Source organism: Neomonachus schauinslandi, chromosome 10 (assembly GCF_002201575.2).
Source record: "Neomonachus schauinslandi chromosome 10, ASM220157v2, whole genome shotgun sequence".
Taxonomy (NCBI): Eukaryota; Metazoa; Chordata; class Mammalia; order Carnivora; family Phocidae; genus Neomonachus; species Neomonachus schauinslandi.
The window spans coordinates 43,283,402-43,311,275 of NC_058412.1; the positions used below are offsets into that span (position 1 = coordinate 43,283,402).

The window sequence follows — 27,874 nt, forward strand, 5'->3', positions numbered from 1 at the left end:
TTTCTTAATCAGCTTTTTTTTTTTTTGAAATGTTAAGATAGTTTACTCAGCATTTCCCAGCATTTTCCATTTAGGGGTACCCCTTTTATGGGAAAATGAATCACAATTCCCTCCTGATAGTAGTTATATCGGCGGATGGTATATGTAAAACCTAGGATTTGGAATGTTTCAAAACAGATTTGCATTTTTTTTAAAGATTTTATTTATTTATTTGACAGAGAGAGACACAGCGAGAGAGGGAACACAAGCAGAGGGAGTGGGAGAGGGAGAAGCAGGCTTCCCGCTGAGCAGGGAGCCCGACACAGGGCTCGATCCCAGGACCCGGGGATCACGACCTGAGCTGAAGGCAGACGCTTAACTGACTGAGCCACCCAGGCGCCCCAGATTTGCATTTTCTTAAGCTCAGTATGGACAATGTATATAAGAAAGAATAGGACCTGTTCATATAGGCATGTTAATTGATCAAAAGATCCTACACAGTGTATATATGGAGTCCCGACCCCTTGTAATAACTTCTCCCCTCCTCTCCTTCTATCTCCACCCTCAGGTGTAGGGCCCACAAGTCTGGAAGCACACCAGTCTAGGATCTATCAAGAGATACAGTGAATTATTTGAAGGCGGACTCCGTCCTTCATTCATATTTGCATTCCTGACAGTGCCTTATACACAGCAGGTAATCAAAGAAAAAGCACTGACTAAACATGTCTATTGAAAGGAAACCATTATGTATTTTTATCCTAAGGTATTTTCAAGAGAAAGAACTCAAGAAGTCAAAACAGGAATGCTCTCCCAACTAGAAAAGAATACAGTAGAAAAAGTAATAATAAAAAGCATAGGTATTCCAGAGAGGGCTCCATGGCGGGGAAAAACTGCTCAGGTTCTTTGGACATTACACTTGGATAGGAAGCATGGTTTTTAAATATATCATAAAATACTTGACTGCAATATATTTTGCAATAAACTTGCTTGAATTTTTGCAGCCTTACTATTTCAGAAAAGATGTAATTTTGTTATAAAAAAATCACTGATGACCAAAGTACTTATTATAAACCTCAAAGGTACAGATTCTAAATCCAAAGCCAAAGTTCACTGTTTCCTTTTAAAAATTCACACAAACTCAAGACCCTGGAGCCAAAAGAAAAATAAGAACAGGCAAACAACAAAACGCTTGGACATTATGGGATGGAGTTAATCTCTTCTTCAGATCTTAGATGCCTGCTATTATGTGAGCCAAACCCAAGAATTAAACTGTCACATGGTTAATGCCAAGACACTCATTTTAAACCACTATTAAAAATTGTAGTTTTTACCCAGTGGGAAAAACGTAAGTGTTCTAACACAGCCATTTCACTTTTTTACAAGCCCAGGCCACTTCTGAAAAATTGGTTTTGCTCCTGTAATGTTAATAGCTAGCATCATTGCTCCTCAAACTTGTTGCATTTCTTATGGACAAATTAAGCTCTCAGGTACACAGATTCAGGTAGCATGAACAAAACAAAACTGTAGTCTTTTAAAAACAAAGATCTTTGCTTGCTTTTTGTTTTTTTGTTTTTTTTTTTAAATAGAGTTTCCTGCCAGGACAGATATTCCCTTAAGAAGAAACTGATACATAAAATGTCATTAATGCCATTCCAAAAGATCTCCTGGGCCAAACTTGCAATTTGCTCATGCAAATGTTTTGGCTTCAGCTCGGGAGAGGAGAGGAGAAGTAGTTTCCCCAACAATTGGGCCATATCCATAGCCTACCAGCAGGACAGAGTAGACTGTGTCATTATTTGTCAAGCCCGGCTGTGGAAAGGTACCAGCCACCTCCAACTGTCAACCCCAAAGGCATGCTCCAGCAGGCCCTGCCAAGGCCGGCTCCCGGAGAACGCCTGTTCATTTTCCTGTCATGGCATGCCACGGTATTTGTACCACTGGGGTTGGACTGCACAGTGTTATCAGTGGAAGCCAAAGCCTTTCCTTGTTGCTGGTAATAATGAGATGCACAAAGGAATGGCAGGGAGAAAGGGGGCGAAGAGGCAGGGCTGGGGGAAGAAAATTAAGAAAAAGCTTTGCAGAATTGAAACAGTCTAAGATAAGACCTCCTCACCTTGCTTTTCCCTACCTTCAGAAAATTTTGTACATGTATTTAAAGAAAAGGAGAAGTTGGGAAGTTTTTAAGTTCTGAAATGATTCGTCTTTTTTTTTTTTTTAAAGATTTATTTATTTATTTATTTGACAGAGAGAGACACAGCGAGAGCAGGAACACAAGCAGGGAGAGTGGGAGAGGGAGAAGCAGGCTTCCCGCGGAGCAGGGAGCCCGATGTGGGGCTCGATCCCAGGACCCTAGGATCATGACCTGAGCCAAAGGCAGACGCTTAACGACTGAGCCACCCAGGCGCCTGAAATGATTCGTCTTTGAAAAAGGCAGTCCAGGCATATTTTCTACTCATTCGCAGGCAAAAGGGGATGCAGAAGCAAATTTCCAGGGGCTATGAGGATTGCTGTGAGATCTGAGGCTGGTGAGGGAGAGCCCCTGCCCTGTCAGGGGGCCACTAGAGTCTCCTGGCAGAGACTGACTAGATACAAGGGGTGGCCACTCATTTATTCCACACCACCCAAATCTCCCCAACATGCCTATCTCAACAATTTCTAAGCACTGCACGAGAGATGCATTTTTCAGATACCTTTTACATGGTTGGGACTTGGCCATCGCCAAAGCCAATCCCAGAAAGGGCAACGTATTGAGTTCTTTATCAGCTAGCTCTCAAATTCGGGTGTATTTAAATGAATAGCTGCTTTGAAAAGTCACCAAAACATAGCACCTTAGGAATGAAAAACAAGAAACGTTTCTGAAAGGAATGAGAGAGTGGAATGAGGATACCAGAGGTGGGGAGAAGAGAACCAGTGTAAGCTGGTTCTGTGCCACAGGAAATTTCCTGCTATCTTGACTTACTGAGAACTACATAGCTTCTGAAAAAGAGGATTACCTGGATTTTCATACCACCTCTGCCCAGTTACCTACCCCCTCAGTGACTTAGTCTACTCTAAGGAAGACGTGGAATACTAATACCTATCTTACAGACTTTTGGTAAGAATTAAAGCAAACAGCAGAGAGTCAGGTAAATTAGAGACACTGAACTTGTGTTTGTTTACTCGTTCTTCCCATCTGCCTTCTCTTGCTTTCCAGGGTTTCAAAGTTGGGTTTTCAGTTATCCATCAGACCTACAGATTTGACTCTGCTGCTCTCAGACAAGCTTCAAGCAGAAGCCCCCAGTAGGAACCCATTGTCTGTTTCTTCCAGGAAAGCAAAGACTGCACCTAGACAAAATCTCCGAGCACCTCCCCCAAGAAATTCCTTCTAAATTATTGCAGTCAGAAGCTCCTTCTGCCTGGATCCCACCAGCTGCAACCCCTTCCATCTCAGGCCTCAGGTGGCCAAGGACAGGCAGGCCCTGGTCAAGGCTAGGTCTACCTGTGGGTAGAGTCAACATCTGGTCAATCTGAATTTTCAAGGATCACTTGATTATTTTAATGCCTCACAAAGGAGGCTGATGTTTCCAGCAACCTCCTCTCACATTCCTCCCACAGAGACTCTTCTAAGTGAAATGTGCCAAATGTGTTTGGACAAAGGTATTTGGAAAAAGGCCCATTTGCTGGCTGGTAGCCCAATTTTGAAACAGCATTGATGAGTACCATTAAGGTCAAATGGGACTACATGGTTATTCAAATATACTAACATCCTTCAGTCTGGCTTCCTCTACAAAGAAAAAAGTTACAATTTCAAGTGATGACTGGTTCTACTTGTTTTCTCTAACTTCCTTACACATCCTCATAGATAAGTATTCAAAACCTCCATGGCTCCCAAGTATCTCCTAATGGGTACATTCGGTGACTAGTATTTCTACCTGCCTTAATGCAAACCTGGGTAACTTCATTTATTGGGAAAAAATTACCCCCTTAAACACGGCCAAATTGGGCTAGCTGATTGCTTTTTTGATTTTTAAATATAAACCATGAGGATTAACCAATCTCACATACCATATTCTTTTTTAAGATGGGTAATTCAGAGGTATGCAAGGCCAACCTGCTTTAAAAACTCTAGGAACTAAAATAGAACCCATGTCTCCTTAAAGAATCTTTTCAGGTTGCTGATCTCTTTATCAGAAATTTTGTGTTTTCCTCTCAAGTGCTTTGGCTCAGTGTTTTGAAATAATGTGCACACAAAAGAATTTCCAAAAAGGGTGTTCCAATCACATTTGCTGAGATGAGTGAAAGCTTAAAGGGCCAAGAACAACACTTGAAACAGACACCCATGACCCTTGCAAGATGCTCCTAATCCTGTTCTTCTCCTCCAGCTGCCTTGGAAGGGGCCTATTAGTGATTACCTGAGACAGAAAGGAAGTCATCCACTGAGGTGATGTCATCCACAGCTTCTGTCAGCACTCGGACCTGCTTCTCCCACTGGTCTTTGAAGACATCCATGTTGTCCTGAGCAACTTTGCTCTGTGGTCGGGCAGCCAGTGTGAGAGCAGCATTGATGACCTATTTGTTAGAAATATCCAGAAACATACTACACTATTCAAAAAAGAAACAAGAAGGTCAAAGGCCACATTAAAACCCTGGACCCTGTAGCTTCTACAGATAAGTGGGTTCTTAGTGTTCAAAAGACAATCAAAACATGAAAGATGAAGTACATTATCAACTACCATTAGTTTTTGTTTGCCTTTTTTTTTTTTTTTAAGATATAGTCATCAGCCTCAAGTTTCAAAAAGTGTTTCCTGGACAAGTTGTATTTACTCAGCACAGATGTAGTAGAAAGCTAACTGCTGTCCTACATGTACAAGGTTAGAATTTAGTTGAGACAAGGTAAATAGATATGGAGCATTTAAATAACAGCCCCAAACAGACAGAACAAAGTCAATAGGAGTGGAAAACACAATAATTACCACAGTAGTTTTGAAGACTGGGGCAGTTAGAATTCCTTTTTGAGAAAGATAGACCTCGAAACAGCCCCAGAATGATGGCAAGACAAGTCAGGAAGAGACAGGAGGGCCTGACTGGCAAGGACCCTGAGTGTTGGGCCACCAATGGGCTTTTGAAACAAAGTGAATGAGGCTTACCTGGGGACACAGGCTGTCAATCTGGGTGGCTGCCATCCGGACTAATTTTACCCCTTCCTCATTGTTGGAAATGGAACAGGCTAAGTTGGCAACCTGGATGGAAGAGGATTGGAATGAAAGGCATGTTGGGGCAAAGGGGAAGTACACTGTTGCATGACCTGGTACCTTCTCTGGAGTCCTGCATCCAGGGGAATCCTGCCACAAGTAAGGCCACCTTTTAGTGATTTACCAAATATTACTAGTTCTTATGTTACCTTAGACATGTATGCCAGAAAAGCAGAGTGAAGAGCAAATCATTGCTTCGAGCACACACAATAATGCATTTTAACTGGGTTGCTTTGATCCATTTTCCCCTATGGACTGCTCTCATGACCTACACTCTCACTTGCGCCTCTGACCCTCCCCATGGAGTGTGAACACTATGATTTTGGCCACACAAGCGCTAAACGCTGACCAATGAGGGAAACACTACAGTGCACTTTAGATTTAAAAGAGACTCACAGGAAGCTGAAAATGAGAGTTCTACCTAAAGGAACCCTTATCTACCTGCTGGAGTCTGTCAGGAAAACGCTAGTCCACCAGTAGCCCACTCAAGGGCTTTCAGCGTCCAGGCAGTCCTGAGAAACCCATAGAAAAGGCCGACTTAATCCAGGAGGCAAAGAGAGTGTACAACAAATTGGAATATGTGGGTCTAGTATAAAGGCATTCAATTTTGGTATTTAAAAATAAAATGCCAACCAAAACAGCTGCACTGAATTCAAGCTCCCTGGTCGAGCATTTCAATTTGTGTCATTCCTCCTCTTCAAGGAGGGAGAGCTGGTCAGATTGATTGGCCAAGGTCAACAGCACACGAAGCCACCATCAAAACACTGATCAGTCCCATCAGGCTAGTGCCAAGAGGACAAGAGGATGGGGATTAGAAAGGGCACAAGAGCAGAGAAGGGACATCAGGGCCAGGAGCAGTAGGGTAAGTAGAAAAAGTGATTAGCAGAGCAAGAATCCCCTGAGCCTTGTGGCCATCTGCCCTTTTGTATCCTGCTACCACTGCTCTCCAAAACCAGGCTGCCTCCCTACCATGCCTTAATGCTCTGGGAGATTAAAATGCACAACACATGTGTGTAGTTCCAAATGCAAAAGAAAGCTTAGTCAGACAGTGTGGAGAGCAAGGAACTGGAGGTCAGGAGGGAGGCTTACCCACTAACTAGTTATATAGTCACTTCACATCTGGAGGACCGTTTTCTTATCAGCAAAAGGAGATGGGTAGATGGTGATACTAGGAATACTTTCAAAGATGACTTCAATAAGTCATTAGTATTAAGAATCCCATTTTGAAGCTTTTAAGGAAGAACACCTGAAGTCTATTGCAGTGAGAATATGTATAGTTTACCTCTGATTCTTCAGATATTCTAAAAACTCAGTAAAATGGTGAAAATTAAGTCTGTTTTTAAAGACAAATATGCCTTACTGTACCCATTATAGGATACTAAATGCCCAGAGACATGAGGCTTCTTGGAGGCAGAGCAAGAATAATGCACGTTCTCGATTTTTTTGTTCTATTGTCTCCACTCCACATTTTATTAGTCTTTGTTATATTTGTATTTGAGTGCATTTTATATTCCAAGAGCCACATTAAGTATGTGATATAGAATTGGTGCTCAATATGTGTGTATTGAATTAAAGAAGATCTTTTAATAGCTTTTTTATTACATATATTATGTGGAATATATCATAAAGATACTCTCAAAGATCTAGCTGAACTACCCCTTCAATCTGGCTAAACAAAGTTTGTATTAACTTCCAGCAGATATTTGCCAACACCATGGCACTCAACAATGATTCCTATATTTTGGTCCATTGTTTGAGTCCAGAATGCAGTGTCCCTGTTTACGGTGGCATGAACAAAAGTCAGGATGGGGTGAATTTTCCAGAAAGATATATGTATTTAATTTATAATTCTTTTAATCTTCAATTAAATTCTTCCTATTTCTGCTGTTGGACAGCCTTCCACTTTGTGAAATGAGGATTTCAGATGGTTTTGTTGCTCTCTATCATCCTTGCTTGGTGTGTGAGACTTGAGGTCACACTTTTGCACAGCCCTGGACTTAAGCTGAAGACTTTGGCATGTGGCTCTATATATGACAACAAGGGAGCCTGAGGGCTGAGAAAAAGGGGATCGGATCCTGAGTGAAGGAGATGCCAACCAGTAACTTCTGCATGGTGATAATGAACTTTTCTTTGCGTATCTTTTGAAATGTGTCTTCATTCTTTGTTTAAATAAACCTATTATGGCTTAGATCTAATATGGGAACCTCATTGCCCAGTAGAATCTAATTAGGGGGAAAGAGTGCAAATAACACCTAGAAAAAATTAAGAGCTGGCAACCCCTGATAGTCCTTTAATTATTCTCTTTAATTTACTGATCCATAAATCCTCAAGTCTGGCAGCTTCCACTCTGCAATGTACTCCTGCTGTTTAAGTCCACTTAAAATCAGATTTTTATTTACCTTGTATTGTATTCTGAAACACTCTGAAAATATTTCCAACATGATGCTCAGGATTTCAATATCTCCAAAGGCAGTCAGGTTTACTTATCTTAAATTGGCCATGGACTCCATCCGAATTTCTATCTTCTTTAGGCTTGCCTTTCTGCTTCTCACTGGACCCTTTGCAGCATGGTGACTCTGAACATGGTTTTAATATACTGAGATTTCTACAACTCTGGCACCAAATGCTAAGTTTTGGTCTTTGAGGCAGTTCCCAATCATTACTGTAGCTTGAAATGCCAGCTAACATTCCAGCACCAGTCCAAGACTACTGCACATAGTAAGTATTTGATGATCTATTTTACCTGTTCTTCAACTACAGTTCTGATAGTAGGATACTAGAAACTCAGATAAAATAAAATGTCCTATTTTTCAAGTCACCATATTCCCCCCATATACCTTGTTTTTTTGTTTTGTTTTGTTTTTTTCATATACCTTGTTTTTTGTTTTTTTTATTTTATTTTTTTTAAAGATTTTATTTATTTATCTGAGACAGAGAGAATGAGAGAGACAGAGAGCACATGAGAGGGGGGAGGGTCAGAGGGAGAAGCAGCCTCCCTGCCGAGCAGGGAGCCCGATGCGGGACTCGATCCAGGGACTCCAGGATCATGACCTGAGCCGAAGGCAGTCGCTTAACCAACTGAGCCACCCAGGCGCCCTCATATACCTTGTTTTTTTAACCAATTTAACACGATGATCTTCCTAAACTGGGAGGTGGGGGGCAGGTAGAAATCGGTGGACTAGAATCATGAGACATTTGAAAAAGATCCATGTGAGTAAAAAAAATGGACAATAGATCATTAATTGATTAGTGTTACTAGGCTGCAACCCAAAAGATGTTGACCAATATGATTAAATTTCATAAAACTTTGAAACCTGTTTGAATCAACCAAGCAAGTAACATTCATGGGCTGCCTGTGGCCTCTGCTTTCTTTGTTCTTGATTTGTTTACAGCTTAGCTGAGGCAACAAGAGTCATCTGCCATCCTGGAAACTTAGAAAACAATAAAGCATATCAGTAACGATTAGATGTTGGGCTATTTAGATTGATTGGGAATTTCTGAAAGAGACTCAGACACGAGTAGAAGTGGCATTGCTCCTTGGTTTAGCTAACCAAACTAAATTCCCAGCAATCTCTTAGGAAAGGAATCCTCTATACCTTCTGAGAACAATGGATTTGGGGAAGCAAAAGCTGGAAAGACTGAGCCGAGTCTTCTATCTCTCACTCAGTGTCTCAAAAACCAGTTATCTTGAGGAAAAGGAGGAAGCTTAGCAGCCATCATTGAATTGTATGCTGTGGACTCCAAGAGCTTTAGGAGTCCAGAGAAAGGAACAATCAGTACTCCTGGGTGGGAATCAGCCAACTCATCAAGGAGAGGTAGGGTATCCATCTTACAATGCTTCTTTTCTGATTGCCTGAGTAGCACAATTGTCAGAATGCTCAAAGATGATAATGTTTAGCTGTTCTGGAGGCACACTTTGTAAAGAGGGGAAACAAAGACAAGAGCACCAGCAAGATTCGAAAGACAACGAGCCAGCAAGGAGAACGGATACAGATGCCATTAAGAAAGTAACCGGCTCCTTGAACTGAATCTGTACAATTGGGATCCATTCCCTAACCCTTCAATAATCGCCACAGTTGACCAAAAGCGGATATTCCAGAGACAACGATGGCAGAGTTAAAATGGGCAAAATCACAAATGCCTGGAGCCCTCACAAAAATATACCATGATCATTTAAAATGCAGGATGCTGGGGCGCCTGGGTGGCTCAGATGGTTAAGTGTCTGCCTTTGGCTCAGGTCATGATCCCAGGGTCCTTAGATTGAGCCCCGCATTGGGCTCCATGCTCCGTGGGGAGCCTGCTTCTCCCTCTCCCACTCCCCCTGCTTGTGTTCCCTCTCTCGCTGTGTCTCTCTCTGTCAAGTAAATAAATAAAATCTTTAAAAAAAAATGCAAGATGTTTTTAACCACCAAACAACAGAACAAAACAAAACCCACACAGTTCAAAGCTCCAGATGAACAGCCTCTCCTGGCTGTGAAATTTGGTTTTGTGTGGACATCACTACTGAAAGTAGCTCCATCTCAAAAATGCCATAGACCTGTTTGAACACTCACAAGAAAAGCCAAAATGCCTGGAAGGCTGAGTTTTAATTAAACATTAAACATTGAAAACCTCTGCTAATAAAGTATTTAGGCATTTAACTCCAAAGTGATATGAGGTGCATCAGAAAAATGAGAACATTTTCTTCTTTTCTGGTCCTGGAAATCAAATTAGATTTTTTAATATTTGCAATTCTGTTCAATTCCAAACACCAGCACATATTCAGTGCATTCAACCCCCAAAACACTTTATCATTTCATTAATTTTTACAGCTTCAGGTATCATCGTGGTGTTTTAAGAAGAGCACATTATTGAAATAAAGCAGGATAACATTTCGGAGGTTAATAAAGCGCTTGCTTCTCGTGTTAATATTGCATCATCATCATAAATTTGAGAATAAAATGAACTTATTTACTATAAGAAGAGGATTTATGGAATGTCTAGTCACCACAGTCACCTAGCCGTATAAAACCACAAAGAGAAGAGATGATGACACAAATTCCACACCAACTGTTGTTCTCTATAACAATCAGGGCAATGAAGGGTGCTATGGTCTCCGTCTGCAGATTTACTCAGTTGTCTGCACTGGTAAGATCAGCACACAAATGGCATTAATACATACATGCCTCTCTTGGGTCGAATTTGTAGGCTTCTACAGAACATGCCTCCTATATTACAGATGGGATTTTTTAATTCAGTAAGAGACAAAACGATACACACTTCCCTGAAATCTCTGAGAGGCAAGACAGAAGGAGTTGACGTTAAGACAGAGGGATTCAACCTTAAGATGATGATGGACTGGGGCGCCTGGGTGGCTCAGTTGGTTAAGCGACTGCCTTCGGCTCAGGTCATGATCCTGAAGTCCCGGGATCGAGTCCCGCATCAGGCTCCCTGCTCAGCAGGGAGGCTGCTTCTCCCTCTGACCCTCCCCCCTCTCATGTGCTTCTGTCTCTCTCTGTCTCAAATAAATAAATAAAATCTTTAAAAAAAAAAAAAGATGATGATGGACTTCCACGGAAATGGACGTCTGAGCGGACTTCATGGCCACCTTCACAACTTGATTTGAGAAGAGCCCGAAAGGTCTGGATGTCCCAGAACGTGTTTGTAGCCATGTCTCTCACGTGGAGATATTATAGAATCCTCTTAAAATGCAGCTGCGTCAGACTGAGAGGAGTTTATCAACCTGACTGCTAGTAACTGAAGTTCTGAAGGCTGTAAGACACAGCCAACAGGGATCGTTTGATCAGGGAAGGATGGCTCAGTAGAGGCTGGCAGCTGGGGGAAGTAAGAAGACGCTAGTTGGGGGGGGGGAGGGGGACAGGAGGAAGCGAGAAACACTTTTATGCTCTTGTTTTAAACGACTTCTCTAAAGCATCTGAAACTCTTCATTTATTCTATATATTTTAATTTTCAAAATCATAAAATGGTCAGGATCTTGGGCTATGGAGTTCAGTAGCCTGAGGTTTACATCGTGACTCTTATTCTCTCTAGCAGAGCAGGGTACTTTGCCTCCGTAAAGCCTCAATTTCCTCAACTATAAAATAGAACTATAAAATAACAACAAAGTGGTGATAAGGTTGAAATGAAACATGACTAGAGTACTTAACCTAGCACCCAGTAAGGAGTTGTTAAATGTTATTCTCATATTGTGCATTTTATTGAAAGGGCACTATAAAAGAAATATTTTTAATAACAATATCTAATCACTGATGTATTCAGCCCTTCATATATTGAGTGCCCAATATGTACCATACATTGAAGATACAGAGGTGAACAAGTTAAATATGATTCATATTTCCTAGAGAAGCTTGTATTTCGGTAGAATTAAACATGCAAATGCATTTTTAAAGTTCATGTTGTGAATATTACTACAAAGGAAGTCAAATAGAAGCAGTGATAGAGAATAAAGGGAGGTCTACTGTCTATATAATCATTCATATCATTTATCCCTCAATTATGTATAATTTTTATAAAGTTGCAATCTCAGTCTGCATCTTTTTCTCTGCTTATCTATTATATCACAGATATTTTCCAGATTCTGTATATACTTGTAATTATTTTTTTAATGATTGAATAAGACCCCTGAGTATTTGTGCTTCATTATTTGGTTAAGTCAATTCTCTGTTATCATACATTTAAAGGAGTTTCCAGTGTTTGCTATTATCAAGAACAAAGTAGCATACATCTTTAGACGTCCAGTTTTTGCCCCTGTCAGAAGTAGACTTTCTGGGTCAGGGAAACTGTTACAGCACGTCTTACGTATGGCCACAGTGCTTGCCGAAAGCCCCCCCCACTAGCAACAAATGAATTGCTAATTCTCCAGTGTCACTAACATCAAGTCCCAGACTCTGAAACTGTTTTTCCTTGCCTTCTTGGCCATAACCACATCATCTGAACGCCTCTCCAACCTTCCTTCTCTAAACCAGTTACACAGTACAAACGTAAATCGGCACTGCTTAAAAAGTCACTCCACATTTCCCCAGTGAGACCGTGAATTCTTGCAGGACAGAAGCCTTCACTACACCTAGCACATAGCTGGGACCACGGATACTTAATTCCAATTTTTAATTTACTAAATCCCACAGGTTCCCTCCACTCTGTATAAAGCAGAGCCACCATTCAACTTGTCATAACCTAGTCATACCTAGGAGGGCCCTGAGTTCTAGGATCTGAAATTGGGAGCAGGTGTACGTTCTCTGTGCCATTCTTTTGGTAGTTCATCATCCAGTCAGCATTGAGAAGTTAATACTTAATGAAATTTATACAAAATCCTGCCACCCGATACTGGGCAGCAATTTCTTCCTGATCCCACTACGCTTCATACCGTGGCCTATACTTACAACCTATAAGAACACAAATCTGCACTCCTAGGGCTCCTCGGGGATGCAGAACAGCTCTTTTGCTTGTGTTCTTAGGTAGATATACCACTAGCAAATGCTGTTTGCATGTCTCTGCCCAAATTAAAGTGATCAGTCTGCCCTGTTGACTTTAATGGAGGTAATCACCAGTTCACATTCATGAACAAATTGATGTGCTTGCTTCATAGCTGAATCATCAGCATAAATCTATAGCCTTCATATATAAAAACCTCTGTGGCTTAAAATAATGCAATAAAATATCACCTAATGCTTTCTTGATGCCTGTTCATCAGTTCTGTGAAAAGGATAGGAGAGACTTAGAATATATTATCTAAAATCATACAGCGAATATAATGCCATTTTAATTACTGAAGGCCTCCTGGGATTCTGTTTTCTCCAACCTTTCCTTGTGGAAATGAGTTATTATGGTCCACTTGTATTTAGTTTCTCAGAGTCCCATGGAATAAATGTAATTTTCTCTGATTTCATGTGAACAGAACATGTTGACCTTAATCTATGTGAGATGAATGCCCCTCTGTGTACCAGAGGGCCCGGATCTGTCTCTGGCAGTGGAGAAGGCTGGAACCATCCAGTGCTTTGCTTTTAGTGGAAGTCAAGGAACTTGTACAAAAGAAGATCCAGATGAATAAATGAGTGCATCTACTCTGTATAGCTTGGTCATCCATTTCAAGATGACAGGTGGACGTGTGGAATCAAGGCCATACCCAGAGTTCAGAGGGAATCTAACTATCCAAACCGATAGTGACTCTGTGACTTCAGTCCCCTTTGTACAGAATTCCATCTTGATAAGAGAGAAGTCCCTATTTCCTCTACTTTATGCCTCTGGGTTTTTTTGGGGGGGGGGGAGGTGAAGGTGCCTCCATCAGTTAAATTCTTAGTAACTGGCCAAGGTTTAATTCACAGTCCACATGTCCCTGAAGATCTCCCATTCACATTGGCCAATAGGAATAGATCTCTCTTCTAAAGCTCTTCAGGCTTACTGCCTATAGCACTAGTGACTATTTACCACATGCTATTGTTTTGTTTTGTTTTAATTCTATTTATTTGACAGAGGGAGACACAGCGAGAGAGGGAACACAAGCAGGGGGAGTGCGAGAGGGAGAAGCAGGCTTCCCGCAGAGCAGGGAGACCAATGCGGGGCTCGATCCCAGGACCCTGGGATCATGACCTGAGCCGAAGGCAGACGCTTAATGACTGAGCCACCCAGGCTCCCCTGCATGCTATTTGTTTTATTTATTATTTGTGACGTGTGCGGATAGATGGATAAATACATACCTGCGCAATTAGATATACAGGAATATAGATATCATGCATCTTCGGTTAAATTTCAACCTTCTTGAGAATGGTTGTGTTTTATTCATCCTTATGGCCCCTACAGCTCCCTATACAAGATCTTGTGGTTCCAAGGCAGCCTCCCTATCCTGGATGTTTTCCTACTTTCTGCCCCACCTGCACTTACCTCTAATGAATCCTACTCCCTCTTATCACAGTTTACCCAGAAAAAGGATGCTAATTGATTAATCAAAGTTAACTATCCACAAAGGTAGTTATTTTCTTCTCCTAGAGAAAATGTAACATTCTCTAATACATTCCTCCCACTATAACACCTTAACCCAATTAAGATGTTCAAGTCCTTAAGAATTTTAAGGAAAAATGTACATTGCAGAAACTTCAGGCCCCCCATGCAAACTATTGGAGAAATATGTAAGGACAGGGAGCTTTCTTTAAGCTCTGTCATCTTTATCTAAAATTTCTTCTGTCTTTCCTTTCTCTGGCCACCTGTTTTGGTAGATAAAGTAGTATTGGAGCACATTTTTGCCCATTCACTTGCATGTTGCCTGTGACTGCTTTTGCTCTATAAGGGAGGACTTGAGTAGCTACAACAGGGTTCACATACCCATAGGCTACGAATATTTCCTATCTAGCCCTTTATAGAAGAAGATCGCAAACTCCTGGCTTAGATGAAAAATTGGGTAGAATCAACCAGTCATTTTTGTCAGAACTATCAAATATGCCAACGCATCTTCTGGGAAAGGTATTATATTTATGACACAAGTGCATTTAACAAAATCAAGTAGATCAGAGAGGGACTCACATTCTTAGCCTACAAAAATATGTGCCCCTCCCAGATCTACTAACAGTAAGTTCTAAAACCAAAAAAAAAAAAAAAAGATTGGGGCAAGGGGTGGGGGGACAGGAGGTCTGAGAGGGGGACAGTGGTGGGACACCTGGAAGGACCTTAAGGATATTCTCCACTGCCCCAAGCATTTACACAAGAGGTTTGCCGGTGAGCAGTCAAGAGAAGCAAATAGGAGTCAATAATGCCCTGGGCTTATCTCACAGTATAGCCCCATCAACCACCCCTTCCTGAAATAGGAGGATCACTCTCTACCTTCTGGGCTTCTTTGGATAAGCCAACATGGTCAATTTTTGCAGCCTTCCATTTGTACTCACATCCTCCTTGGATATACACTTTATCTTTCACTACTCCCTACTCCACCTAATCCCCCTGAAACTCTGTCTCCCCCTGAACTTTAGCAGTCTGCACAGGGAGCTCAAGACAAAAACCTGGAGTATAGCTAACAGAAGATGCTGGTCCCCCAGTGGCTCTTTGGCAGAAGCATGTGCCTGGTCACTGCAATGGGCATTGTTCTGAGGAAAAATCCTGGGACCCTGTCTTATTACAGCTTTGGAGGGCTCTAAGTGGACCAGAGCAAGGGGGTACAGGAGGTAACTCGACTCTGATCCTAGGTCACACAAGGGAAGAAACTGAAATGACCTTCAAACAAGCTCCATCCCTTAACAGCCACCTTCCCAGCCCTCAGGCACCTATACATTCTTTTTTCTCTTTATACCTCTCAGAATTTTCCAGGCTTGGTCCCTCAGATCTCCTTGCTCCATCTCATCTGTACTTGATTGTCAGCTCTTTCTTTTTTCATTTCAGATTTCTCATTTCATTCTTCCCCCAGTTCTCTCATCAAATTTCAGTTCTCCCCTTAGTCTGAATCCAAGCTTGTGTGAATACAGAGCACGGCTCCCCTTCTCTAGGGCTTCCCCTAAGGGCAAGCCCACCCATTCGCACACCCAGAGGTGGTGGTAGTCCGGGTCCCTCAGTGACAAGGGTGGAGAGGGAGCTGTCAGGGTCTGCTGCATCGCAGGCTCATGAAACATTGCCAATAAAACCATCCATGTGTAGCAACATTAATACTCTCCAATCCCCGATCACGTGTGTCCATTCTCAGCCCAGTTCTGCTCGCTTGACCTGCCTTCATATTCTCAATCCTGCTTCAAGTTCTCCTTTGCTTAATACATATGAGTGCTTTTGCCTGGCTATCTAGCATCATCATACCAGTGGGCACCCTCTCCCTCACTTCTATCATTACCTGTAGCTATTAGAGCTCTTTCCTGTAAGAATACAGCCAGCCAAAGCCTCCTGATTTCATTGATAACCAATGCTTTTACAAATCTCTCCCAAGCTAGAAACTCCCTTGTTGACTGCCCCACTCCCCTACTGATGCCTGCAAATGTTCCAGAGCCTTGCTCAGCTCTGAAATCTGTGACATTTCCATGTGGCTCAAAGAGCAGGGCAGAGCTGTGCCCCAGAGTATGCAGCAGGGTTAGTCCATGTCACCTGGGAGCCATGTCCAAATGGGCTCTGCCTCATGGAACTCCTGTTCTTCTTAGGTGACCTTCAAGTAGCCACTTCCACCTTATTGGGCAACAGATGTTGCCCAATATCACAGTCCAGAGCCACGGCCAGGTTTGGACCCAGATGCATCCTGGTTTCATCAGCAGGCCCTCAGGAGACCATGGCCAGGTCTAGATGGAAGGAACAGCTGGGCCTGCAAAAGCTCAGGTCAACTCCCAGCCATGATTACGTTCATAACCAATGTTCACAGCAATAGGCCAAGCCCCACAATACCCTTCAAATGTGCCACAGCTTGGCAACTTTCTACAACAGAACCGTTTTTGCTGTCATTCTCAGTGGGTCATTTTTTATTCCCTCCTAGCTGAATCAGTCATCTGAGTGAATGGCCAGTCAGCTTGACCTTTCAATCTGCTATGTGAAATAAAGCTAAAGATGGTGTTCTGACTAATAGTCCCAGAGAGAAGCATGTAATGAGGAAATTCTATACATCTTGCTTCTGTTTAGCTTTGCACTCTCCAGCCTACCTGTTTAACTGTGGCCTTTTGCCTGGAATAAGCTTTGCATTTTTTTCCTCCATGGGATCCAGGTGTAGCAAGTACACTTGTTGTGGGAACACCAATAATATTGTGTGTACACATAGAGGAGGGGAGAGAAAGAGGTCTATAAAGATAGTCGAGGGTATCTGTCAATATAAATGTTCTTAGCTAAAAAAGATAGAATTACAACTATTATTTTAACATTCCCCTGAAGCCTGAGTAAACTTCTAACTCTCACGGGGCTTCATACCTATTATTTCACAACAGAATACTATGCAGACACAGAGGTCTATTTTTTAGTTGGCATTATTTGCTGATGAAATAGGAGTAACACACTACGTCCATGGGCCAAATATAACTAGTGGCTTGTTTCTGTATGATCTTCAAGCTAAGAATGGTTTTTACATTTATAAAAGAGCATTAAAACATACACATACACCTCAACACCAGACAATCTGATTAGAAAATAGGCAGAGAACTTGGACATTTTTCCAAAGCAGACATACAGATGGCCAACAGACACATGAAAAGACAGTCAACATCACTCATCATCAAGCAAATGCGATCAAAACAATGAGATATTACCTCACACCAGTCAGAATGGCTAGTATCAAGAAGACAAGAAATAAGTTTTGGTGAGAATGTGGAGAAAAGGGCACCCTCGTGCACTGCTGGTGGGAATGCAAGCTGGTGCAGCCACTGTGGAAAACAGTAAGGAGGTTCCTCAAAAAATTAAAAATAGAAATACCATATGATCTAGTAATCCCACTACTGGGTATTTACATGAAAACGAAAATACTATTTCAAAAAGACGTATGCACCCTACGTTCATTGCAACATTATTTACAATAGCCAAATATGGAAGCATCCTAAGTGTCTATCTATATATCACATCACATCTTTTTTTTTTAATATTTTATTTATTTATTTGACAGAGACACAGAGAGAGAGGGAACACAAGCAGGGGGAGTGGGAGAGGGAGAAGCAGGCTTCCCACGGTGCAGGGGGCCAGATGCGGGGCTCGATCCCAAGACCCTGGGATCATGACCTGAGCCGAAGGCAGACGCCTAACGACTGAGTCACCCAGGTGCCCCTATCACATCACATCTTTTTATGCACATACACATGCACACAATCATAAACAACAAAATATTACTCAGCCATTAAAAAAAAAAAATGAGATCTTGCCATTTGTGATGTGGATAGACCTAGAGTGAAATAAGTCAGCCAGAGAAAGACAAATACTGTATGATTTCACATGTATTTGGAATCTAAAAAACAAAAACAAGCGAATAAACAGACTCTTAAATACAGAGAGCTGGTGTTTGCCAGAGGGGAAGTGGGTGAGGGATGGGTAAAATAAAGGAGATTAAGAGGAACAAACTTCCAGTTACAAAACAAATAAGTCACGGAGATGAAAAGTACAGCATAGAAAATATAGTAATATTGTAATAACATTGTGTGGTGACAGATGGTAACTATACTTATCGTGGTGGGCACTGACTAACGTGCAAAATTGTTGAATCACTGTGTTGTACACCTGAAACTAAAATAACATTGTATGTCAATTATACTTCAATAAAACATACAGAAAAGTATGCGAGAGCCTATATGACCCACAAAACCTAAAATATTTAGTATTTTGAACAATAAAAGTCTGCTAATCCCCTCAGTATGGTAAGCTTATAAATATGAAGACTTCTCTGGTGTCTGTCTGCTCACAGACCAGGGTAGGAGTTGTTCCAAATGCTTCTGTCCTGGATGTCCTTGCCTCTGTTCAATGAAGCCCTCTGTGCTTATACTATACCAGAAAAGAGCATGGGGAAATGTTCTTCAAAGGCAAGGATCTTTTTATTCCTCATTCCTTTATATTTATTTATCTAAACCCTATTATATCACTCAACAATTCACCAGATATAGCTTCCCTAAAAATCTGATATATCCTCAGGGACTGAAAGCTGCCAAGTTTAAGAATGTTGCAAAGAGGGTCCCCTGGGCTCAGCTGGTTAAGTGTCTAACTTCAGCTCAGGTCATGCTCTCAGGGTCCTGGGATGGAGCCTGGCACCTAGCTCCCTGCTCAGTGGGGAGTGTGCTTGTCCTGCCCCTGCCCCTGTTTGTGCTTTCTCATGCGCTCTCTAGTAAATAAAATCTTAAAAAAAAAAAAAAAAAGGAACGTTGCAAAGAATATGTCTAGGGCTTTTAAGAGAAATCACAGAGAATCAGTACAAAAATCATGTTGGAGACAGTATCTCTAGAAAACGGGCAAAACTTACAAAGGGTCGGGGTGCCTGGGTGGCTCAGTCAGTTAAGTGTCTGCTTTTAGCTCAGGTCACAATCTCAGGGTCCTGGGATAGAGCACCATGTCTGGCTCCCTGCTCAGCAGGGTGTCCGCTTCTCCCTCTCCCTTTGCCTCTGTCCCTTCCCCCCACCATGCTCTCTCTCAAATAAATAAAATCTTAAAAAAAGAGAATTAAAACTTACAAAGGGTCCACTTTGAAGAAAACAGTACTTTTTTGGAGGAGTCTGTTGTATGTAGATGTTGTACCTTGTAGGTACCAGGACATATTAGGTCCATCCAAAGATCGGAGTCTGGCTCACTGTTTCACAGCGATAGAATATGGGGAAGAACTTTGACTCAAAGCATTGTCCACAGGCTAGTAGGAGAGCCATCTCCTGGGGGATAGTTAGAAACCCAGAATTCTGAGTCTGTCCTAGACCAGCTAAATCACAGTCCACATTTTATAGACTCTTCAGGTAATCCCCCAGGCACACTGCAGTTAAAAAGTATTGGCCTAGGGGGCGCCTGGGTGGCTCAGTCGTTGGGCGTCTGCCTTCAGCTCGGGTCATGATCCCAGGGTCCTGGGATCGAGCTACGCATCGGGCTTCCTGCTCTGCGGGAAGCCTGCTTCTCCCTCTCCCACTCCCCCTGCTTGTCGCTGTGTCTCTCTCTGTCAAATAAATAAAATCTTTTAAAAAAAAAAGTATTGGCCTAATGCAACCAGCATCAGATGTGAAACTGGATCGTTTTTCCAGATGGGAAAGTAAGTTGTTCTCTTTAATTTGGCATGTCCTCCTCCATCATAAGGTTGTCACGGTGTCAAATAGTGTTCCACAAAAGGTTAAATCCTGTTATATGATTAGGTGAGCTACTACAAGGCAGTAAATATGAAAGCATGGTGGGAGTGACTTGATAGAAGATGTTGGACACAAAAATTGAGCCTCAGTTCTCTTCACAGCAAGAGACTTGACACTGGCTTAGGAAGTCGGTGACCAACTCATATAGGAACATATGATGTAGGACTCAGAAGGGACTTTAGAAATCTTCTAATCCAATGGACCTAGCCTTAGATGCACATTCTAATCATCTAGAGTTTAAAAAAAAAAAAAAATTTTTCAATGCCCAGGCCTTACCACAGAGATTCTGGAGTGGAGCTCACACATCAGATTTTCATTTTTTTTTTTTTTCAGATTTTCATTTTTTTTTAATCCCCTAGATGATTCAAGTGTACAGCTAGGGTTGAAAATTACTGATTTGTCCAAACAAACTCTTATTCCCTTTCCCATGTGCCCCACCTCCAGCCATTTTACAAAAAGAAAATTTATTCTAAAGGTCTTAGAAAACCTTCCCATGGTCATGCAGCTAATTTGCTATCAAACGGAGGCCAGGATTCAGGTCTTTCGATTTCTGTCATTTTAAACTTTGGATGCACATTGAAAACACCCAAGAAGTACATCAGAATCTGTGAGAGTAAATCCCTGGCGTCACATTTTGTTGTTGTTAGTACTTCTTGGGTGTGGACTAAACATTTCACCAAAGGAGATTCTGATTCTGGAGGTCTGCACTGGGCCTGACAATTCCTGTTTCTAAACGACTCCCAAGGTGGTGCCTAAGATTAAGGCAAATTTCAGATAAAGCTGATCTAACCCAGGGCTAGTATCAGCATCCCCTGGGAATTCATTAGAAATGCATATTCTCAATGCCTCCCACCCCCAGACCTGTTAAATCAGAAACTCAGAGTGGGGCCCAGCCATGCCCCTCTTCTAATCTCTAGCCAATAGGAATTTCCTCCACACTGTACCTGTTTTACTTTCTGAAAAAAAAAAAATATATATAGAGAGAGAGAGAGAGAGAAAGAGAGAGATATCCAAATCACATTTTTATCTATAAAAGGAAGCCATTTGAGAAGTGCTTTTTTTTTTTAACACTTAAATTAGAGAGGCCTAATTATTAGGCCTCTAATTATTCATGAATATTCTGGGTAGGAGTGAAACCCTGTGATGTGACACAAAGCACTTTCCTGGGCATTCAGGGTGGTGAAGTCAACTGGGTCACATTGCTCAGATTTTTCTTCCACTGAAATGTAGATGTGTGCACACACAATGATCACCTTTATTACCCACTCCCCACACCCCCCCAATGTTATAAGAGTGACAAGAGGAGGATAAAAATCCATGTAGTTCTTTATTTCCAGGATTCTTAGAGAAGTTTATGTTCAAGGGATTCCTGGATATGTATACAGTGTGCTTAAGACTCTTTTAGACTCACTTTTTCACTCAATGCTCACAACACTTGAAATAAGAAGACTTGGAATGTGTAGTAATTGTGCACTTTCTGAGGAAGCTTCATGTATATTTTCTTGTTATATAAAATCCTATGAGGTAAGTACTATTATTATCATTCCCATACTGTAGATGAGCAAATTGAGGCAAAGTTCTTAGCTTCTTAAGATCACACAAAAATAAGCAGACAGGTCAGGTTTGAACTCCACACTAACTCCAAAGCATATTCTCCAAACTCCTACGTGATCCTCATTTATTACTCACCACAAACCTTGAAAACAGGCTGTATTTCATTTTACAGATAACAAAACAGAAGCTGAGAGAGGGTAAGTAGCTTGCTTGGATCATACAAGCTAGTAAGTGGCAGAGCCAGGATTTGAACCCCCAGAGTCTGTTTCCAGGCCCCATGTGTGTATGTAATACATAGACATGTAATGCGTCTAATACTATATATAGCACAACTGCACCACCCGTAACCCTGCCAGTGGGGAAGGCAGGCATTGTCTTTATAGATAGTTAAGAGCCAACGAGGCTGCCTCTCACCTTTAACTTAAAGTCACTTTCTTAAGAGGAATTTAGGAAGAGCCGACATGGTAAGGGAGATGAATGCCCCTCTAGAGTAAGACCTTTAGCAGAAAATACACTTTCCAAGGAACAGGCTTCAATAGGAGAGAGAACACAACGCCATGAAGGAGGCAATCCGATACTGACAGTGGAGAGCAGACTGGAGAAAGAGAGTGGAGAGTCAGGCTTGGTTGCTACAGTTGTTTTTGTTTTTAACCTGAGGCTAGTCTTGCTCCTGAGGTTTACCCAGACACAAGGGCTGTCAGATTCAAATTGCCCTAACTTGACCATGGTATCATTTTCCTCTTACCTCACAAACATGAGGGAAGGGGTCTCCACCAAATGGAGGGGTTGGCATGAATGCTGCTGATTTGGAATCGAAAAGGCATTGACCAATCCAGTCCTCAAACGAAGCCTTCAGGGACCTGCCTTACCAGATTCCCGCTCCCAGGCAAGGACATTCCTGTGGCACACTGAGCTCATCTTACCAAGATAGCAGGAGAGGGTTCCTGAGTGGGGGTTCCAAAGTAAAATTCAGCCTAAAAGCATGTCTTGGGCTAGCTTCCTGCCTCCTGACTCTCTAAGCGACAAGAAAGAAGATAGCAAAAGTTGTCCTAAGAGAAAATCCAGCTGTGTAATTCTATCCCAGGCTAACCAGTGACCACCAGAAAAGGAGAGTTAATGAGAGAACACTGCTTGGCTTTGGCTTCATTCATTCACTCACTCAACACAATCACCATGGTAGGCTCTGTGAAGTCAAGGAAAAGCAAGCAACATCATCTCTGCCTTCACAGAGCCTCCGATGCCATTGGGTGGGCCAGCATTGAGAGGAGCGAATGCAGGGAGATATAAAATGTGCTGCAGTAGAAGTCTACGTTGGCTGGAATGGAAGGCAGCAGAGGGCTTGCAGAGCAGGGGTTATTCAGGGGTTGCTTCAATGATACAAGTCCCAGGTCAGGCATATGGCAGACTCTAAGGTGGGGCAGAAGGTTAAGGTCAAAAGTAGAGGCTGGGAGCATAGGGAGGGCATTCGAGGGAGAAAAAAATTAATGTGAGCCAGGTCCAAAGAGCCTAGGGTATTTGGAGATTGGAAGCAAGGCTTTAAGACTGGGTGTGTAGGAAAGAACAGCAGGTAATACAACTGGGGATAGAAGTCAGAGCTAGAGATGGTAGAACTTTTACTTTCCACGTAGGCAATGGTGAGAGCTTTAAGCAGGTGAGTGATGATTGGACAGATGTTTTAGGAAAAGCACTTGCACATCTGTTTGGAAGTGGAAGAGAATGAGACAGAGCAGGGTCATGCCTACAGAGTCAGATTCTCATGGAAAGAAACATGCACCTATTATACAAGGTAAGAAAGAACAAGGTGCATGGAGGTCAATGCACAAGATAGTTTTCTAAAGGTACCCCTTCTGACCCCTATTTTACAGATGAGGACATTGGGACTCAGAGGTTACATACATCTCCCATAATCACCCAGTCGGTCAGATTCAGAACCAAGGCTAATCCATGGTCTGTCTCCCACACCTGTGCTTGCCCCACTATGTACCCCTTCTCCACCTGAAGTCTGGCACTCCCCACCAATAGCGACCCTTTAGTTGAGACAACATTGACAGGGATTGGCAACTCCTGGGGGCCAAGACCAAAAGGCCCTGTTCTATGCTTTTGCTTACCTCCCCCCACCCACCTAGCCAGAGGTCAAGTTCAAGCCCCACGTAATCCAGGAAGTCTTCCCTGACCAACTCCACATAGGCTAATATAATCTTCCCAGGACTCTGAAATCTTACCATACTAATTTAAAAATACTGTCTCAGATTTGATTATCTTAAAACTGTTCTTCTCTGTGAAGAGCTTGCCTTCCCAATTAGATCATCTGCTTCTCAAAGTCAGGGACTGCCCCTCTCCACTAATCTCAATATGAAATACGTTGAGAACACAACAGATATCAAACCGTCCTGCAAGCAAGCTTCCTCAGTGGGTCCCTTTGCCACTCACTCCTCATGACAGGGAAGAGGAATTCACCTTGGAGCCTAGCCCCCTTCACATGCTCACAACTGCAATATAAAAAGCCCCGCTGTGGCATAAATACTGTCGTTGAAGTTTAATTTCAGCAATAGGAATTGACATAGCCTATCTTCTTCACTCCATCTTCTACCTTATAACTTTCTCTTCACACAGGTCTGCCATTATCACCAAATCACTAACATTTTCCTCCTTTTGCTTCCCTTTCCCACGCTCGTCATTCACATTGAGTTTCTCCTCTCAATTTACAGCTCAGATTTATACATCTTTTTTGATTCTGTTAAAAGTTGCTTCTCTCCACTCAACCAGCACCAACCTAATATTTACTCAGCCTTTGTCACGTTTACACCTCAGCTTTCCCTTTCTGCTCACCAATTTCTCTCAATTCTGCTCTCCCATTCAGTCTGCTTGAGATGTTCAAGATTGCTATAAATGGTTTTTTCATTAAAAAACTCTTCCTGCTACTGCACAGGTATGGTATCTAGATGATTCTCAACACTCTTAGGTGATCTCATTCACTCCTGTGACCTTCACTATTTTCATCTTTGAGTTGAAAATACCCAAATCATCATCGCAATCTCTGAATGCCTTCTTATACTCTTGATGTAATTTTCTGAGTTGGTTGGATTGCTCTAAAAAGGTGGCCCACACTCACCTCAAAGGTATGATTCCACCAAAAACTATGCTCCCCTCCCATTTTCTCCTGCTTAGTTTCAGTAAGGACACGCCTGGTCTCTTAATTACATGGGATAGAAAACTAAGAGTCTTATTCAGTTTAAACACAGACGCTGTCACCTTTTCTTTTTTTTTGTCACCTTTTATTTCTAAGATTTTACTTATTTGAAAGAGAGAGCATGTGCACGCATGAGCAGGGGGAGGGGCAGAGAAAGGAGAAGCAGACTCCCCACTGAGCAGGGAGCCCATGCAGGGCTGGATCCCAGGACCCCAGGATCATGACCTGAGCTGAAGGCAGACACTTAACCGACTGAGCCACCCAGGCACCCCGAAACACTGTCACCTTTAACTGCAAAATGTCTACAGTCTGCTTCCTTCATAATCCCTTTGCCACTGCCCTAGTTCAAATCTTCATCAACTCTCACTCTGATTACTGGGATAAAAATGCTATCTATATCTTATAGTATCCAAAGCCCTTCAAGCTTGCCCCAACCTGGATCTCCAGCTTCAATCTTCTTGCCACAAGAGAATACAGCCTTCACTGAGACCTGCCTTTTCAGCCCTCTGTTTCAAGTATGCTTCCAAAACTGCAGAGGCTCACATTAACAACCAATCACCTGATGGAACTGTTTCTGCAATTAAAGGAATCCCCACAAAAAACATCTCCGGATTTGGACTTTAGACATGACCTCCATCCAGAACCAGAGACTACACGACTCCCTCGGCAGAAACACAGGACCCAGGTTCCAGGTCTGCCTTGTAGGGAACTTCCAGAAAGACCAACAGATAACACAATTTAGTAATGAAATTGTTATGGCAAGCAATCACGTTGTGGGGCATATATTTTTAAAGCAACTTTATTTTTTGGTTTCCCTCTCTTCATTTAATTTATTCCCTAGGGCTAGTTCTTCCCTCTCCATGACTTTTCTAGCCATTCTGAAGCAATACAGTCACAATTCAGTTATTTAGTATATTACTTTCCTATAGCTGCTGTAACAAATTTCCACAAAATTAGTGGCTTAAGACAGCACGAACTTATTATCTTACATTTCTGAAGGTCAGAAGTCTGAAGTGGATCTCACTGGGCTCAAATCAAGGAGTCAGCAGGGCTGTCCTCTTTTCTGGAGGCTCCACGGTAGAATCCACTTCCTTGCCTTCTCTGTCTTCTCAAGGCTGTGGGTCCATTAGCTCGTGCTTCCTTTCCATCTTCAAAACCAGCACCGTCCAGTTGAGTCCTTCTCCAGGCGCCTCACTCTGCCTCTGCCTCTCCTGCCTCCCTCCTTCACTGGTAAGGATGCGAGTGATTACACTGGGCCCACCTGGAAGCTCCAGGCTAATCTCCTTATTTTAGTGTCAGCTGATTAGCAACCTCTTTTCCATCCATAACCTCAATGGCCTTTTGCCATGTAAACTAACATTCACAGGTGCCTGGGATTAGGATGTGGTGCTCTTTGCAGGGTGGGGGCAGGAGTCTGCCTACCGCATACAATCCTGTGTAAAAGTTAAAGCTTAAATCTTGCTTTAAAGTTCCTCTCCTTCCCCTGATAGGACTGTAATAAGTATCAGGAGGCACTTGGCTCGTTTCTCTTCTGTTTCCTCACATGGCAGCTTCAACTCCTGCTCACTCACAAGAGTTTTCAAGGGCTCCAGGGTGGGGCAGGTGCTGGGAGAAGGGAAAGGGGAAACAGGAATGCCCCCTCTCACTGCACAATGAAGCTGCCCCAACACAGCTTGTCTGGGCTTAGCAGCTGTTCACAACGGCTCCGTCATCGTGGCTTTCCCTTGCTGGGGGCTATTGCATCTTCTCCACGCAGGCCCTTGACCCCGGCCTCAGTCCCTAGGAATCTAGAATGCCTCCTGTTTTCCCACTGGCTTTTATCCCCTCTCCAAGTGGCCATCTTGAATAGGAGCTTGGATCACTGCACGCCGAATCTCAAACCCACAGGAAATACCAGTTCTTTTCAAGGACAAACTCTGGGAGTGTAGGCCAGTGCCACTGCAACTGACTTTTTATTGCTTCACTGCGGAAGCAGCTGCAGCCTGATTCTCACTCGTTAGAGTCTCCCAACGTGATGAGACCCCATTCACCCGTGTTTTCCACTGGCACGTGCAGGACTTATCGGGCTCTCCAGTGTTTTTGTCCAAACCTGCTTCCCTTTGCCAAAGATCGGGGCTGACACAGCATACCAACGGCCCTCTCCAAAAGTGTCTTCCCTCTAATATCTATGTATGCATCCCTTTATACCTCTAGAGTGGGGGAGGGTACTAGGAGTTTGCTAACTAGCTTTCAGGCAGCTGCTCAGAAAAATACACCTCTGGGTCTTACACCTCAATTTGGCAAGTGACAGTTGGAATTTCTATTTCATTAGCATTGCTGGTGGAGGAAGAATGAGGGAATCAGGGAAACACAGGAGATGGTCCCCCTCTGTGGAGTGAAAGAGAAAGGGCTTCTAAGCAATAGTAGATCAATACTGAGACTCCACCCTAGAGAGAGTGTGGTCAGTGAAAGAATGGCCAGTATCTTGGAGTGGTCCAGTATGTGTTGTTCCATAGGGTGGTCTCATGGGTGTCTCCTGTCCTTTATGTGACTGGTCTGATGAGCAGCCGGGCCTTTTGGGACTCAGCTATTTCAATAAATCCATGAGAGCTATTCTGAGACTACTGTGCTATGGGACTACTGTGCTATTTTGGCAGGGCAGGAAATATGCCAGCATGTAGTTGTTTCCTATAATTTAAAGGAAATATTACCAAACAGACATGTCACCCTTTGAATAAGTATAAAAATTTCTGGGACACAGAATCCAGAGGAGGTCAGAACAGACCAGGTCAAGAGATCAGTTCCAACCTATTATTATCTATAGCTCAGAGCTGTGGTCAGGCCACCTGCTGGGGAGTGACAATGCTGTTCCCAATACTTGTGCAATATGGAAGCACTTTTTAAATGACGTATGATGTTAAATCTAGAAGGGGATTTAGAGAGCATCTAATCCCTACCTCTCGTGTTAAGATGAAGAAACAGAGTCCTAGAGAGAGTGTGATTTTCTCAAAGATGATCTATTAGTTAGTGACCAAGCCAGGACTTAAAAGCAGGCACCACAACTACCAATCTAATGATCTTGCTACTCTTTTAGTCTGGACTTGGCAATGGGTTTCTGTGTTTCACTGTTTCAGCAGCACAAAGCATGATGCATGGCAGTGTTCAAAAAGTGTTTCTAGGACTTGCCAATGCTAATTTGTTTT

The 27,874-nt window shown here is 42.6% G+C and overlaps 1 protein-coding gene across 4 annotated transcripts in view; it reads right to left on the reverse strand.

Moving 5' to 3' along the window:
- CTNNA2 (catenin alpha 2) overlaps positions 1-27,874 on the reverse strand; it is a 949,691-nt gene that overhangs the window by 109,838 nt on the left and 811,979 nt on the right. For all 4 annotated transcript variants that reach the window (XM_044919117.1, XM_044919118.1, XM_044919116.1 and 1 more), the window contains 2 exons: positions 5,106-5,198; positions 4,371-4,527 (listed from right to left, as the gene is read on the reverse strand). In XM_044919117.1, the coding sequence (XP_044775052.1) occupies positions 4,371-4,527; positions 5,106-5,198 (250 nt within the window). The remainder of the gene's footprint in view (positions 1-4,370; positions 4,528-5,105; positions 5,199-27,874) is intronic.